At 25.7% G+C, this 17,500-nt stretch overlaps 1 protein-coding gene across 29 annotated transcripts in view; it reads left to right on the forward strand.

Annotated features, from left to right (window-relative positions):
* Positions 1–1,355: 1,355 nt before the first annotated feature.
* Positions 1,356–17,500, forward strand: part of LOC100208668 (uncharacterized) — a 120,980-nt gene continuing 104,835 nt past the window's right edge. For 5 of the 29 annotated variants that reach the window (XM_065792855.1, XM_065792856.1, XM_065792858.1 and 2 more), the window contains exons 1-6: positions 1,356–1,567; positions 6,858–7,085; positions 8,539–8,645; positions 11,145–11,204; positions 12,078–12,167; positions 12,372–12,461. In XM_065792855.1, the coding sequence (XP_065648927.1) occupies positions 1,431–1,567; positions 6,858–7,085; positions 8,539–8,645; positions 11,145–11,204; positions 12,078–12,167; positions 12,372–12,461 (712 nt within the window). In that variant the 5' untranslated portion in view covers positions 1,356–1,430. Of the gene's footprint in view, positions 1,568–6,857; positions 7,086–8,538; positions 8,646–11,144; positions 11,205–12,077; positions 12,462–13,706; positions 14,661–17,500 lie in introns of all 29 variants that reach the window. The other 24 variants (XM_065792845.1, XM_065792848.1, XM_065792850.1 and 21 more) reach the window with 9 other exon arrangements.

Consider the following 17,500-nt stretch of genomic DNA (forward strand, 5'->3'; position numbering starts at 1 on the left):
TTTGAAAAGTGCATTGCAATTATTTTGTGTATCAACTCTATATGTAAGGTAACCTGATAACTGGTTATCATTTAACTCTGGACATTCATTTGTGATAAAGTGGTTCATATAATTGACATGTTCCTGTGACTTCTCCTATTTCATCTTATCACCTAGTTCTGTAAATAATTTTCTTTATTTTGAAAAACGCGGTTTTGTTATGTAAGCCTCCTCTACTTTATAAACACCTGTAAAATAGTTTAAGAAACACTTTTTTAAACACTTGTGAAATAACTCATAGTCCAAAGATTTTAAAAAGTTTTCTTTATGGCTGTAAATGTTATTGAGTTGGACTTTACAACTTTGTCAGCTTCTATAAATTGTGTGAAAAAATCTATTTCAGTGATGTATTTTTCTCCTTTAAATTAATTTTTTAGTTTAATTTATCTATGTTTCAATACAAACAAAATCAAATAAATAAATAAAAGTTAAACATCTTTCATATTTGTAATCATTTTTTAAATCATACAAATAAAAGAAAATGCTAATTTTTTTATTTGCATGGTTTAAAAAAGTTCCTCTTAGAATATTTCAAAAGAAAAATTGTTAAATATCTTTATAAACTATGCTAACTTGCCTCTACACAGTAGCGGATTAATTAAAAACAGATTAAGATTTAATCTGTTTTTTCTTTTTTTTCTTTTATTACAATAGTAATACAAATTAACAAGAAAAATTATCAAGTTAATTTTTTTAAATTTTGATTCAATTCACCTCCCCATGGCTATAAAGGCCACTAAACTCAAGGATGCTACTTTAGTTGTAGTTGCAACCCTCTCTCAACTCTTTAACTCCAAAACCTTGACGAACCAAGGCACAGAGAAATAAGTTGAAACAAGTTCATAAAACTCAAAAAAAGAAGAAGAAAAAAAAAGTACAATTAAAACAAATTATGCATTTTAAATTAACTTATTCAAAAATATATTCTATATCAAATAGAAAACAAGTTTTACATAAGCTGTTCAACAATTTTTCTGTTGGTATAATCATTTTAAAGAAAAACCATTAAATATTTCAATAAATATATTTAGATACATAAAAAATTTCGAAATTTACCAACTTCAAAATTACATATCATTACTTAGAAACTAATTAGAAAAAAAATTTTATTTTTTTATTTATCCACAAATTTATCTGGCTTTCTAAATAAATAATTTTTATAAGCATTCTCAGAAAAATATTTTTTGTCTATTTCCACGTATGATATTGATAAACATAGAGTAGTAAATATTTATAATGCTGTATTAAAAAATAATTAGTCGGTAATTTTAATTTCCTATAAATTAAGATTATAATTTAATTTAACTAAATCTTGTTATTTTATTTCATAACTATAGTAACATCAGCAAGTTTTTATACACAATAATATTTTTAAAATCAAAGATATGTAAATGGCAGCTCGTAATGGTGGCTTTGATCCTGTTGTTGATATAGATGCTGGAAAATTTACCGAAGCAGAAAAAAAAATTTTGTTGAAAGTTGTAGCTCGAGATGAAGAAATAAGAATTCAAGAAAAAAGCAAAATTGAGTAAGTATATACATATATATATATATATATATATATATATATATATATATATATATATATATATATATATATATATATATATATATATATATATATATATATGTGTGTGTGTGTGTGTGTGTGTATATATATATGTATATATATATATGTATATATGCATTTAAACACACATATATATATACATATATACATATATATATATATATATATATATATAATATATATATATATATATATATATATGTGTGTGTGTGTGTGTGTGTGTATATATGTATATATATATATATATATGTATATATGCATTTAAACACACATATATATATATATAAATATATATATATATATGTGTATATATATGTATATATATATGTATATATACATTTAAACACATATATATATATATATATATATATATATATATATATATATATATATATATATATATGTGTGTATATATATGTATATATGCATTTAAACACACATATATATATATATATAAAAATGTTATTATCGATTACTAATTTAGACGATAAAAGCATAAAAGGTTAGTACATTTTAGTTACTTTTTGTCAGTGTTTAAAATAGTGATCAACTCATTTCGGTATCAGTTTCAAGCAAAATTTCATTTTGAACCGTTGCTGAAATTGGTTTCAGCGCGGTTCAAGATGAAAGTTATTCTTTTTCATAACTTGTGTTCTGTTTATGAAAGTTTCTGTTGCTAGCACAGTCTTTATTTTTATTGAAAGTAATTTATTGTAATTATAATTATATAATTATAATTATTTATATATAATTAAAATCTAAACAGTCTGCTAATTTTACACCAAATTAAAGTAATTTTTCCTAAATCATTTGTTTGAAAGCCACAGGATTTAAACCCCCATTTTTCTTGAACTGTTCTGTTAGGCATATTATGACTTGTTTAGAGTTTTCTTTGTGTAACACTGTAGTGTTTCTTATTTTTAATTGCTCTGATAAAAAACCTCAACTTTTATTCATTTTTAAAAAGTTTAATGTTTTTTAAATAATGAGTGATAACTAAAAAATAAGAATTTTCATATCGGGCTGTAATAAAAATAAATGTTTAGAAAATAAAAATTATATTTATTTTAATTGAAGGTACATCACTTATCTTTAAGAAAAAATTAATAAGCATTCGAATATGGTCCATCATTAGCAGTTCGACGTAGTTTTGTCAGGATGTTGGAACAGGAGCATTGTACAGCATTTATATCGATTTGACAAATACATCTTTTGATTTGGGTAATCAATTTTTGTTTACTAATGAACTCAAATGTCAAAAGAAATCTTCAATTGAGTGACACTGAGACAAGTTGGTAGGATTGCGGTTTTTTGGTACATATGGGATGTTTTGGCTTTCCAAGAAGACTTGTGTTTTTTTGGCATAATGCGATGATGCCTTATCCGGTCAAATCAAGCAATTGCCATCTGAATGATATTTTTGAAGAAATGGAATCAATATTTTCTTCAAACATTGGTTTTGGTATACTACTTCTTGACTAATGGTCAAACCACTTGGCTTAAACAATGGCTTGGAAATTCCCCTCTCAGATATGGCAATGTACAGCATCACTTTCTGCTCAAACTTGTGTTTATATTTGTATTTTACTTTTGTAGGTGTTGTAGAACTTTTATCTGCATAATATTGATCATTTCCTGGCACTTGCGTTTTTGAGAGGGGGAAGTAACTTCATTCAAAATAAAACATTTTAAAGAGTAATTATGGGTCATCCAGCGGCATTGAGATTTTATGGTTGATATTTGTTTCTCAGTGTACTCCGGTGCTCTTATTTTTTTTCGGCAGATTATTCCTTGTTTTTTCAACGATTTGCAGATATAAGGCTGCATACACTTGAACTTTTCTGTAGCATATTGTTGACTTATTGAATCATTGCTGTTAAAAGCACCGTGAAGCAAACGAAGTCCCTTCTTGTTCATTATTTTAGCTGGTCTTTCACTACCAGTTTTATGATTGGTTGTTAAGGATGCCAAAATATGGTAATTAGTTGAAACAGGAACATTTTCGGTTTTAAAATTATTCACAGTAAACTTTTTTCCAAGATTTTCATGCATTTGATAGAACTGTACAATGCACTCGCGTAGTACACCTTGTTTTGATGGCATTTTAAACACAACTGAATTAGCTGATGCAAAACAAAACAAACGATAAGTTTGTAAACAGAGAGAGTATAGTTTCACATAGAAGTACTTTTCTTTGTTTGACTTTTGCAGTTTGATTTCAATTTTTGGGATTGCTTACTGCTAACCTGGAGTTTGCAGGATGAATCATTAAGCCTGCATTTGTTGTTCCTTATTAGATGAGGTGGAGTTCAATGTACATGTCTGTGAAATGGATGAACAGTAGTTTTTGAAAAATAAGAGATTATTGCATGAAATTTGAAATTTGTTGAATATAAATCAAAGCCTGTAAATGTCAAAACTTAAACATCTAAAAATCCAGTGTTCTTGTAATGAAAGTAAGTTTTTCCAGGTTTTTCCAATAATATATATTATTTTAAAATTTTAAAATTATTTATTTTTTCTAAAATGCTGCAAAAAAAAAAAATTGTTAAAAAAAATACAGTAGTCTATTAAAAATAGCAATTTTAATCATTTCATTAGTTAGTTAGGGATGTTGAATGCTGGATCTTCTTGATTCAATGCATGGATTTTGCTTGTGTCTCTGCTTTGACGACAAGGCAACTCATTCTATTATCTCCTAATGAGGCTACAGCTCTAAAACTCAGTTTTATGGTTCTGAGCCCTGCTGGTAGTCAGGTTTCTTGAACTCTTTGGTAGCTCTTAGAGAGGCTAATTCCATCAACAGCTGTAAAATATCAGAGTACTAACAGTAGTAAAAATCAGAGTACTAACAGTAATAAAATATCAACTAACAGTAGTAAAATATCAGAGTACTAACAGTAATGAGGCAATTTCTTGGGCTATTAAATAGTGCACTGAGTACTATCTATGCTTTTAGTCATGTTCTTTAACAAATTTAAAAATGAATAAACTACCAAAAACTATAAAACACAAAAAACCATCGTCATCACCAAGTTCTCTAAACCTATCGTTCACTAATATTCGTGGTCTTCGAAGTAACTTTTTTTCTGTTTAATCTTATCTCTTGCAAATTTCACACGACCTACTTGCTCTTTGTGCGACTAATTTGAGTTTGGCTGTCTCATCTTGTGATCTTAGTGTTGATAATTATCTTCCTTTAATTCATAAAGACTCTAATAGTCACATGCTTGGCCTGGGCATTTATATTTGTAAGAATTCGCCCATTTGTCAGGAAACTAGGTTTGAATCCACGGACTATTTGTTTATATGTTTTCCTTTAGCACCACTTCACTCTATTACCTTTCTCTTTGTTCTATATTATTCTCCTTCATCTCAAGACTGCACTCTTTTCTATATTATTTCTTATCAAATTAACCCAGTCCTCTCTCTCTCTCTCTCTCTTCCATCAGCCAATATCGTTGTTGTTGGTGACTTTAATGCTCATCGCACTGAGTGAGTTGGCTGTAATGTCAGTGACTCGGCAGGCTTTAAGGTCCTACAACCTTTGCCTTTCTCAATCCCTAACTCAAATAGTCAACTTTCCAACTAGTTTTCCAGACAACCTCAGTTACCTTCTCTACTCGACTTATGTCTTGTTTCTGATCCTAGTCAGTGCTCAGTTTCTTCACATTCACCCTTAGGTGCTTCTGATCACATTTTGATCTCTCTAAAACTATTATCTCATTCTTCTTCATCATCAGAATCCCCTTATCATCATACCTCATACAGCTAGCTTAAAGCTGACTGGGACTCTTTCTGTGATTTTTTTTGTGATGGTCCTTGGGTAGAAATCTTTTGTTTTCCTACTGACAAATGTGCTTCTTACACAACTTCTTGGATCTAGGCTGGCATGGAATCAGATTTTGTTAACTAAAGCTGAATTGTTTGCTAAGAACTTTTCATCAATATCAACTCTTGATTCCACTAGTTGCGTTCTACCTGATATAGCAGACAAATAGGTTGATCCATTGCTTGACATTTGCATCACTCCAACTTATGGATCTTAAGTGATTTCCTGCTTAGACTCCTCTACAACTAGTGGTCTGGACAACATACCTGCTTTAGTCTTGCAGAAGTGTTCTCTAGAGCTGACGTCTATACTTTCAATACTAATTTACAAAAGCTTATCAGAGTCTTGTTTTCCAGTCAGCTGGAAAGTGGAAACTGCTATCCTTATTTTCAAAAATTCTGGAGAGCAATCTGACTCATCATATTACTGTCATATTAGTCTTCTTACTATCATAAGCATAGTTTGAGTCTTTAATTAACAAACACTTAATCTCTCATCTTGAATCTAATAACTTACGTTCTGATCATCAATATGAATTTCGATCATCTCGTTCTACAGCTGATTTGCTAACAGTAATAACCAATAGGTTTTAACGTGCATTAGATACAGGTGGAGAGGTTAAGGCTATCGCTCTTGACATTTCTAAAGTTTTTGATAAAGTTTGGCACGCTGGTGTTCTCCATAAGCTTTCTTCTTATGATGTATCAGTTAATATCTTTAAGATTATTGAATCCTTCCTTTCCAATTGTAGTATCAAAATTGTCCTCAATGGACAGCACTCTTCTTCATATTCTGTAACTTCAGGGGTTCTTCAAGGTTCTATTCTTGTCCTATACTCCTTTTAATATACATTAACAATCTTCCAGATATTCTTACATCTTATGTGACATTGTTTGCTGATGATACTACTATTTATTCTTATACTGATAAGAAGCCAACACTCTCTGATTGCTTGGAGGAAATGATTTTTCAACAATGATCTTCATAAGATAAACAACTTCTTCATAAGATAAATAACATAAGATAAATAACTCTTCCTTTCTTTTATTGATTGAAATGCACAGTCTACTTAAATGGTGATTAGTTCTATAGCATTAACAATCTGTATTTGATTGTCCAATCAACTAAACTTACATGCAAAATTACGATCAAACTTAAATTTACATACATATATGGTTACAAATGATTTTCCGGGCTTTGTTTTTTGTTTGTTTGTCAAATTACAAATTAAAAAAAATTTCAATACAATTTAGGTTAGACACAAACAACATTAAACAGGAAAAAATGTTAAAATTTGTTTTTTTAATTTTATGTTAGATTTTATATTTTTAGAGTTATGTTTTAAAGCTTTTGAAAAAAGAAAGTTGTTAAACAAGTTTACTTGTATCTAATTGTTATAAATTTTATTTTCATCAGAAATTTGAAAACAGACTTGAAAAACTTGAGAGAAAAAGGAGTTCCAGATGGAGAGGAAGAAATATATGGAAAAGTTTGCAAGCGTTGTCGAACCCCACTGGGTTTTATTTTTAACTCTGGTGCTTTATGTCCGAATTGTAGTGGAAAAGTGTGCAAGTTATGCCGTGTTACGATTGAGCCTCCAACGACTGAAAATACATGGTTGTGTACTATTTGTGCAAAAATTAGGTAAAAATATTTTTATATACACAAATTTTTATAAATAATTAAATAATACCTTATTCTTATTATTTTTAATGTTTTTAAATAATTTTAATAATAAACAATTGTTTTTGATTTTGTTAACTACCTTATATTATTAATTAAATTGAATTGTATTTATAAAATAAAATTGTTATTCCATTTAACAGAAGTTATGCCATTTAAGTCTATTGAATTTCAGTCTACATTTTAAGGTAGAAACAGACATTTGTACCTGTATGGCTCTAAATGCAATTTTTTTTGTTAGAAATCAGCAGTATGAACTATCAGATGAAATTTGTATTTTATTGTTGTATTGATTGCCTAATGATAGCTAATAACCTTTAAAATAATCTTAATATATAAGAAATAAGAACCTAAATTCAGAGATAATATAGGAAATTAATTAACATAAGATAATAAACCTTAGCATTAGACAATATTTTTATGTGTCAAGTTCTTGCAATCATAAAAAGATGTTTTTACTTAAAAGAGTTGCTCTGATGAATAAAATAAAATAAATTATTATGATTACTGCATAAAAGTTAAAGTGAGGCTTTACTTGAAACAAAAGAATTGACAGTCAGCTTTATTGCAGTAGGTAAAAGTGTGATAATAGCAGGATTACCAGTCAGCTTTATTGCAGTAGCTAGAAGTATGATGGTAGGAGGGTTCCAATCAGCTTTATTGCAATAGTTAAAAGTGTTATGGTAGAGTGAATGTAATATAAGAGAAGGATAAACTATTTATTTAGATCATAATGTAATATGAACCACTTAAACGAGAGCAAAAAAATACTGAACAGAAAGAAAGAAAGGAGAAACTGAACACAAGCTATGTTTCAAACTTTTTTACAAATGCATAAACTCTTTATGACAAATAAACTTGTTGTTGTCATCTTTATGACAAATAAACTTGCTGTTGTCATCTTTTTGACAAATAAACTTGTTGTTGTCATCTTTATGACAAATAAACTTGTTGTTGTCATCTTTATGACAAATAAACGTGTTGTTGTCATCTTTATGACAAATAAACTTGTTGATGTCATCTTTATGAAAAATAAACTTGTTGATGTCATCTTTATGACAAATAAACTTGTTGATGTCATCTTTATGACAAATAAACTTGTTGATGTCATCTTTAGACATACCACTATAACTAAAAGAAAGAAAAAAAAGATTTAAAATATAGTTCTTAATATCATTTGTAATTAAAACAAAGAATCTGTTTATAAAATTTTTAATGCTTAATGAAGAGCATTATTGGTTAATGAAGACTATTATATAAAATATTAATTTTTAAATGTAAAGCAATTTAATAACTTATAATTCTTAATTTTGTAGCTTAAGTTGTATTATTTTTACTTTAATTTTTACTAAGTAACTTACTATTTTAACTAACTTACTATTTTAGTGCAGAAATCTTTTATTTTCTGAATTAGAGATATAAGAGCAGAATCTGGGGCTTGGTTTTATGATAGTTCTTCTAAAAAGACAAAGACTAAAAAGGTTTATGGTAGTTTTCTCATCAAAAGTATTTTTTCAAAAGGTAAGTTATTATTAAAAAACACTTTCAATTCTTTGCTTAACAACACAAAGTTATTTTATATTAATTGAAGTAGTAATATAAATTTTAAACAAATTTATTTCTAATAAGGCATCAGGCAACGCTATTTAATTTATTCAAGACAAAAGGGTTAAGGTTAGCTTTTAATGTACTTTTTTTTTAAAAAAAAAAAATGTGTATTGCATGCATAACCCAGAAACCTTAGGTAATGTATTTGCCTCTATCTAGAACATTTCATATGAAACTTAGTTTGCTTTTATTGATACACACACGTTTCGACTATATATAGTCATCATCAGTTAAAATATATTTGTTAAAAATGTATAACAATGTCTTCAGATAAAATTAAAAAAATGGTCTTATTTTTAAAAGTATTTTCACATTGGGTGCTGAGAAGAAGATTTAGAAATATAATAAATGACATGGCTCAAATTTATAAACAATTTTCTAAAAATGATTTTAAAAAACTTAAAAAACTACACATGAAGTAAAGCCAATTTGGATACTAAGTTTTTGAAAAACTGTAGAGCTTCTGGAGTTTTAGTAATGTTTATTTTTACAACTGTATACTATATAGTTATATTTTATACTGTTTTTAACAAATATATTTTAACTGGTAATGACTATATATAGTCAAAACTTGTCTTGAAAAAAATTTAAAAAATTGTCTTATTTCTAAAAGTGTATATATATATATATATATATATATATATATATATATATATATATATATATATATATATATATATATATATATATATATATATATATATATATATATATAAATATAAATATATATACATATATATATATATATACACACACACACTTTTATCTGTGTGTGTGTTCATGCCTATATATATATACATATATACATATACACAGACATTGCTGGGATTTATGAGTGCAAGAGCATATGTACGTATGTATGTATGTATGTATGTATGTATGTATGTATGTATGTATGTATGTATGTATGTATGTATGTATGTATGTATGTATGTATGTATGTATATACATTAGAGATGTGCAGGAACACACACACACACACAGGATGTGTGTGTGTGTGTGTATGTATGTATGTATATGTATATACATTAGAGATGTGCAGGAACCAGTTTATGCCGATTCCCTGATTCCGGGTAACCGGAAGAAAGTACTGGCTCCAAGTCCGGGTACCCAGCACCGGGTCCATTTGAAAAAGTTAGAGCAAAAGCTTGTCAAATATCTAGCGCTAAATTGTTTTCACAAAATAATGCTGATTAATTTGTGCTAATTAATTTGCGCTAATTAATTTGCCTAAATATATCAAGTTTTCGCTGCGATCACTGCGGGGTTGTTTTGTCTATATAAAAAGCTTGTACTAATATTAAACAACCTCACCATGTTGTTTTATTGTTAATTTATACAGTTTATAACATCAAAAACATAAAATGCGTTTAAAATAAAATGTGTCAGTGTATTGTAATCAGTTGTTTACTTTAAACTATTGTAAAGGTTTAGTTATTATAAACGAAAGCTGCAACAAAGTGGCTATGTTTTTGTTTCAGTTTGATTATTAACTTTTAAATTTTTTTGGTTTCATATTTGGTTTGTTCTGTTTAGAATATCTAATATTTTGTTTTTATTTTATTCCAGAATTAATCAAGTTTAATGAGTTAGTAAAAGTTTTTTTCTGATTACAACAACAAAAATAAGAAACAAAAATAGAAAATCAACCTTTGCATGCCATCACATTTCCTTTTACAAGCATACATGTTTTTTTTTTAAATTAAATTAAACAGTTATTTAATTTGGTTTTATTAGATTAATATTTCATTTTATTGATACAATTATTTATAACATTTTAAATTATATTTCCTTAATTACAAAGTTTATTTGTTTCTCTTTGTGAATATGTTCACAAAGTTTTATTTTAAAAATCACATAATTTTATTTTAAAAATTTATTTGTTAATTTTATTTTGTTATTTTTATGAGACTAAAGATATATATTAGCCAAAATGATAAGTTGCGTAGTAAGTATTATACTCAAAAAAGTGTGTATGTTGAGTTGCGTATGATGTGAGTATTATACTCAATACACAATACGCAAAAAAAAGTGCGTTCTGACATGTCAAATGTTCAAAAATTGTACTGAAATAACACAAGAGGGAGTTACAAATTATATGACATTAATAACACAAGAGAGACAAATTGTTTGACTTTAATAGCATAAAAGGGGGAGACAAATTATTTGCTTTAGATGGAGAGAAAACTTATTTAAAATGACTTTATGTTAAATGTTAAATGTTTTAAGGTTATGTATTTTTAAAAATTTAACAAAAAATTTTTAACATCTGTTTACAAAAGACAGATTTTATTCAAGTTATTAAATTTTATCATACCATTTTTATTTTTTATATATTTATTATATAATTTTTTATATATTTTATAGACAATAAGTAGTTCATACAATGTTATCATTTATTTTATTTTTTAGCTAAAAGGCGGGATACAATTATTTATAGAGATCCAGATTGGACTGAAATTATTGAAAAAGGTTAACTTATTCAAAATTTGTATTAAGATTATTAGTGGCAAACTTGGTGACTTTAAACTATAATTTGTTTCATACCAATATTTCCATTTGGTGACTAAATACTATGACTTGTTTCATATATCACCGATGTTTCTATTTGGTGACTTAATACTATGATTTGTTTTGTAAATCATCAATGTTTCCATGCGGTAGTGGTGTAGTGGTAAAGCGCTCGCTTCATAAGCAAGAGGTTCCGAGTTCGATACCCACCACGTCCCTGGTAGTACCGCGCTAAACTTGTTTCTCCGCAAAGCGGCCTTGTTCGTCAAGGTTCGTGTTTCGGAGCTATAGAGTTGAGAGAGGGTTATAACCACTAATAAGTAGCCTCCTCATCTGTAGTGGCCTTCTCGGCCTTGAGGAGGTGAATAGCAAAAAAAAAAAAAAAAAAAAAAAAAAAAATTTGGAGACTATATATGATTTGTTTCATATATCACCAATGTTTCCATTTGGTAACTTTACATATGATTTGTTTCATATATCACCAATATTTTCAAATAACTATTACTCATTTTAAATTATTTTAAATACTGTTCCTCTATAGAGGGATTTCTACATACATCTCAGATATCATGTCTAATGATTTTAATATAAACTTTGTATTGTTTACCTAGTATAATAAAAGTTACTAAATAATTAAGAATACTTGTTTATTTTTTATATTTTTAAGTTTATTATTTATTTTAACGAACTTAATAAATACAACATTTTAATAAACTATTGCATCACAATATATTTAATGTCTTTTTTTAGTTTGTAATAAAGTAGTCACTGCAGAAGAATCTTTCACTCAGCTTTGGTAATAATCAAATATATTTTGTGAATAATTTCTTTTAGATGAACCAATACCAGATGAAGAAGATGACCGTGACATAGGATATTTAATGATTACTCCAAATCAAATGAATAGTTATTCAATTCAGACAGGTAAAATGGAGGTTTTATCTGATAAATCTGTAGTTTATGGTGATGGGAGTTTAATAGTAAACAATCAATCACAAGGTGCTGATCTGCCTTTAAATCTATTTATTCCGAGTGATGGAAGTTTAAAGGCAGACAATCCACAATTTACTGATAAAATATTAGTTAAAGCTATTTCCCTAGGTGATCAAAATTTGTATTCAAATATAGTTTCCGAAAGAGCTTCATTTGAAGGAGATAAATCTCCAAGTATTTCTTCTAATGAAGATATAAATAATGATGATATATCACCAGAAAAATGTAAGATTTTTTTACTGTTTTGTTTAATTTATTGTTGTTAATACTATTTAATTATTTAAATAATTTTTAACTATCATATATTGAAAGTTCATTACTTAGGTAGAAAAGCATAACTAAAAAAAAAATACCATGGTAGATCAGTAGTTGTAACAAAGTAGCAGTTCTTAGTGTAATTTTAGTAATATTTTATCAATATATTTGATAATGGTTTTCTCTGATATTGCTAATCAACATATTATATTGATGCTGATACTGCAGTTAACAATTTTACTATAAAATGGTAAAAAGCAATGAAATATTTTGAATTAAGAATGTTGAGAAAATAAGTATAGAACACAGTAAGCTGTTTGAAAAGCAAATAGCTTACTGTGTTCTATACTTATTTTATTAAAATTATTAAATTTAAGAACTAAATTTTTATTATTAAAAAAAGTTCTTAAATTTTGTTAATTTTTGTAAATACAAAAAAAATTTAATTTTTTTTGTAATATAATTTTTGTAAAAAAATTTAGTTTTTTTTGTAATAAAATGATCTAAATGTTAACAAAAGTATTTATGTAGACTACAATAGAAAAGTTGTTTATATATACCTATGTATATATACACATATATATTTATAAATATAAATGTAAACACACATATATATATACACACAGATATATATGTATACACACATACATACATACATACATGCATGCATGCATGCATACATACATACATACATACATACATACATACATATGTATATATATATATATATATATATATATATATATATATATTATATATATATATATATATATATATATATATATATATATATAAACTGAAAAAATAAGAGTCTATTATATACTCTAAAAAAGTATATCATATACTTTAAATATTATATACTCTAAAAGAGTATTATACAAATAAAAGAATATATTATATACTCTTTGGGTATATATTGGAACCAAACACCACCCATTATTGTTCTAATAAAAACACGGACTACTAATGTAAACACTGATTCATTGCTTCAATTTATTGTTCATTATGTTTTTAATTCCAGTTATTGAATCATGATTTAACATATTTATGTATTTTTAAACAAATATTGTTAATTTATATATATATATATATATATATATATATATATATATATATATATATATATATATATATATATATATATATATATATATATATATATATATATATATAATTTTATGAACTTTTTAACTTTGATATAAAAATTATTTTTAGCAGTTTTATCTAGCTCAAAGTTTTTAAATAAGAAATTCACAATAAAGACAGATGATGATATACTGGTTCATATTAATAATACAAATTCTGCTGAAAAATGTTTTTTGAATGTAAATAATGAAGCTGAGATCTGTAAAATTATTAATGATCAAAATTCTTACAACAACAAAGAAATAGAAAAACAACGTATGCTGAACGTATCTAACATTATAATCGGATCTCCTGAGCAAAATCTTTGTTTGTACACTGATTTAGAAATTAATAAACATCAGAATAGTCTCATGATGAAAATAGATAAGTACAGTAAAAATGATGATCATACTGAAGATGAAAAGCAAAGTTATAATAATAAATTTATTGGAGATGAAGAGCATAATATAGGTGATGATTGTATTGAAAATAAAACTAAATGTGAAGATGATAAATATAGTGTAGATAAAGAGAATACTGGCAATGATAAGAATCTTTGTGTGTACTCTGATTTAGGAATTAATAAACATCAGAATAATCGCATGATGAAAATAGATAAGTACGGTAAAAATGATGATCATACTGAAGATGAAAAGCAAATTAATAGAAATAAGTTTACTGGAGAGGAAGATCATAATTTAGGTGATGATTGTATTGAAAATAAAACTATATATGAAGATGATAAATATAGTGGAGATAAAGAACATACTGAAGATGATAAGAATATTGGAATTAAGCAGCATTCTGAAGATGTAAAGCATAATGAAGTTAATATTGAAGAAGAAGAGTATTGCATAGATAATCAGCAAATTGGAGACAGTCGTGAAAAACATGATCAGAATGATGATGATAAATATAATGGAGATTTAAATCATATTGAAGATGAAAATATTATTAAAGGTAAAGAGTGTTGTGAAGATAATGATCATTTGGAAAACAATTGTTATAGAGAAGAAGATTTGTTTAAAATAATCAAATCACAAGGTTTTTTTTTGTTAATTATTTTTAAAAATTTATTTTTTTTATTTTTAAAACCAAATAATTGTCATATAAGCATATTTAAATTATTTTTCATGCAGGGGGAGTGAATGGGGCAGTGCAAGGAGCTGTTTTTAAATGTAAAAAATTATCTGCCTAGTATAGTTTTCTTTGTATTCTTTAGCTCATTTTCTGTCAATTGTCTATAAGAAATTATCAGTATTTCACATAAAGTTACTAAAAAAGAATTATTATTAAATCTTACACTTAATTACTATACTCATCTGTTACTATTATTATTTTCTGATTTTTTATTATTATAAAAATTTAAATATGTGTGCATAATTGTGTATATGTATGTTTATATAAAGAGTACACGGGAAAAAACGGCCGAGTCACATTTAAAAAGTTCTGAGAAAGTATATATTAATCATTTATAAAAGTTTTCATATAAAGCATAGAAGTAAATTATAAAAAATTATTTCTTGATTAATTTATCTGAAGTTTACATTTTTAATAAAATATTTGTAACTTATTAAAAAAATTTTTTTCCAAACTTTATACAAAGACTTTTATAAATGATTCATAAGTACTTTCTTAAAGCTTTTAAAATGTGACTATGCTCTTTTTTCCTGTGTACTCTTCATATATACATACAGGGGTGTACACTCAGTCGTTTGGTCAGTTGCCAGAAGACCGACTGAAAGTAACCAGTTCGTTAATTTTAGTCACCCGCTGATTTTTTAAGTTGCTCATCGCTTTTTTTTATAAAAATTTTTGCATTCGGCAAAAGTTCGCTCATATTCTATTTGCTTTTTATTATAGGGTTAAGTGTAGACAAGAAATAGTAAGTAAAAGTAAACTATTGATAACATTCTCTTTTAGATAAAGCATGCAGATATATATGCCACTAGGTTTTTTACTTGTATTGAGCACTTATTATATAAAAAAATTGGTGCTCTTTTTTACAATAACTAAGTATTTACAAATATAAAATAACAATTTACAAACACTTTAAAACCCTTTGCTTTTAATGCGTTGTAATTATTAAGATCCTATTTATTATAGTAGCCTAAAAACTATTGATATTTTGAAAGTGTTTTAAAGTATCGCGTTGCAGTTAAATTTAATTTTAAACAGCATAAAAAATTATTGAAATAATTGAAAATTATTTAAAGTAGTATTTTCAATAAAATTAACGATAAGATATTTGTAAATGTATTTAAAATTTTATCTTCTTTTTTATAATAGAAAAATGTTTTTCATTTTACTTTTGCATAATTATAATTATTTTTTTATTTTTGCATATTATAATTATTTTTTTATTTTTGCATATTATAATTATTTTTTACTTTTGCATATTATAATTTTTTTTTTACTTTTGCATATTATAATTATTTTTTTACTTTAGCATATTATAATTATTTTTTTACTTTAGCATATTATAATTATTTTTTTATTTTTTGCATATTATAATTATTTTTTATTTTTTGCATATTATAATTATTTTTTTATTTTTGCATATTATAATTATTTTTTTATTTTTTGAATATTATATTTTTTTTTTTATTTTTTGCATATTATAATTATGGTAATCTATGATTAAGAGTCTTATGTTTTACGTAATGAATTAGTTTGCAGACATTAAGAAAAAAACTTCTTTAATTTTAATTTCTTTAATTAAAATTCTTACATTCATTTGTAACTAAATTTTACATTTAATGTTTTACTTTTTTACATTCCTTCAAAACTAAATTTAAATTTTTAAAATCATATTTAATTTAAAGTCTTTAAAATTAAAAAATTTTTCATATTAAACATTTTTTTTTTAAAAAAAACTCTCAGTTGTGGTGGAATGTCTTTTTTTTATGATCTAATATTTTGTATAAATGTCACATAAACGATCATATATGTAATGTAAACTTCAAAAGCGTTCAGTTTGACGAAAACTTTTTTTTTTGTGTGGAATATTTTAACTATCTTTTAATATTGATATTATTATCTTTTTTTTTTGGAATATTTAAATTATCTTTTAGTAACGATGTTAAAAGATAATTTAAAAGAAAATTGCTGTGTAACTCATCTTTTTTGTTTTTATTTAGGAAGTATTTTATTATATACATTTAAATGCTCATACAATTTTCTTTGGTTCTAATAGAAATATGTTTTGTTCTATATAAATATATAATAATATAAAACTATACAAATAGAAAATGTGGAAAAACAAACTTTGACACTTTCAAAATATAGCTTTATGATTATTTTAGACTGTTAATCTCTTTATGTTGACATCGTGTATTAGAGTATAAGTTATATTAGTAAGAAAATATCAATTAATACAAATTCTCTTAATACAATTAATAGTTTGTTTAGAAATTTTTGCTGAATTATGGTTACCAGCATCATCAGCTCATAAAAAATTAAACTCGTGATTAAAATTAAGCTCGTTAAAAAAAATATTTTTTTTTTGTAATGTTGAAAACAGTTTAAAATTAACTGACATCAGCAGTTAAATGGCTTCTTTCTTGCTTACGTAAAAATGTAAAAAATGGAGTCCAAAATTTAGTTTTTACAAACTGCCTGTTATCTAAATGAATTCTGCCATGTAAAGGTGAACATTAGAACCTCTGTATTTCAAGAGCTTCGCACACTTTTCGATCAAATTTTTTTGTTTCAACTTTAATTGTTTTTATGTTTTCCCACTTTATTTCTTGTGAGCAAAACTTATTATGGGTGGTTATTGCAGACTGATGTTTCCCCTTGTTTAAGCTTTTTAGATGTTGCTGAGTTCGAGTCTTAATTTGAAGTTTAGTTTCGCCTATGTATCTCTTTGAGCATTTGCATTC

The sequence above is a fragment of the Hydra vulgaris genome, chromosome 03 (genome assembly GCF_038396675.1).
Source record: "Hydra vulgaris chromosome 03, alternate assembly HydraT2T_AEP".
Lineage (NCBI taxonomy): Eukaryota > Metazoa > Cnidaria > Hydrozoa > Anthoathecata > Hydridae > Hydra > Hydra vulgaris.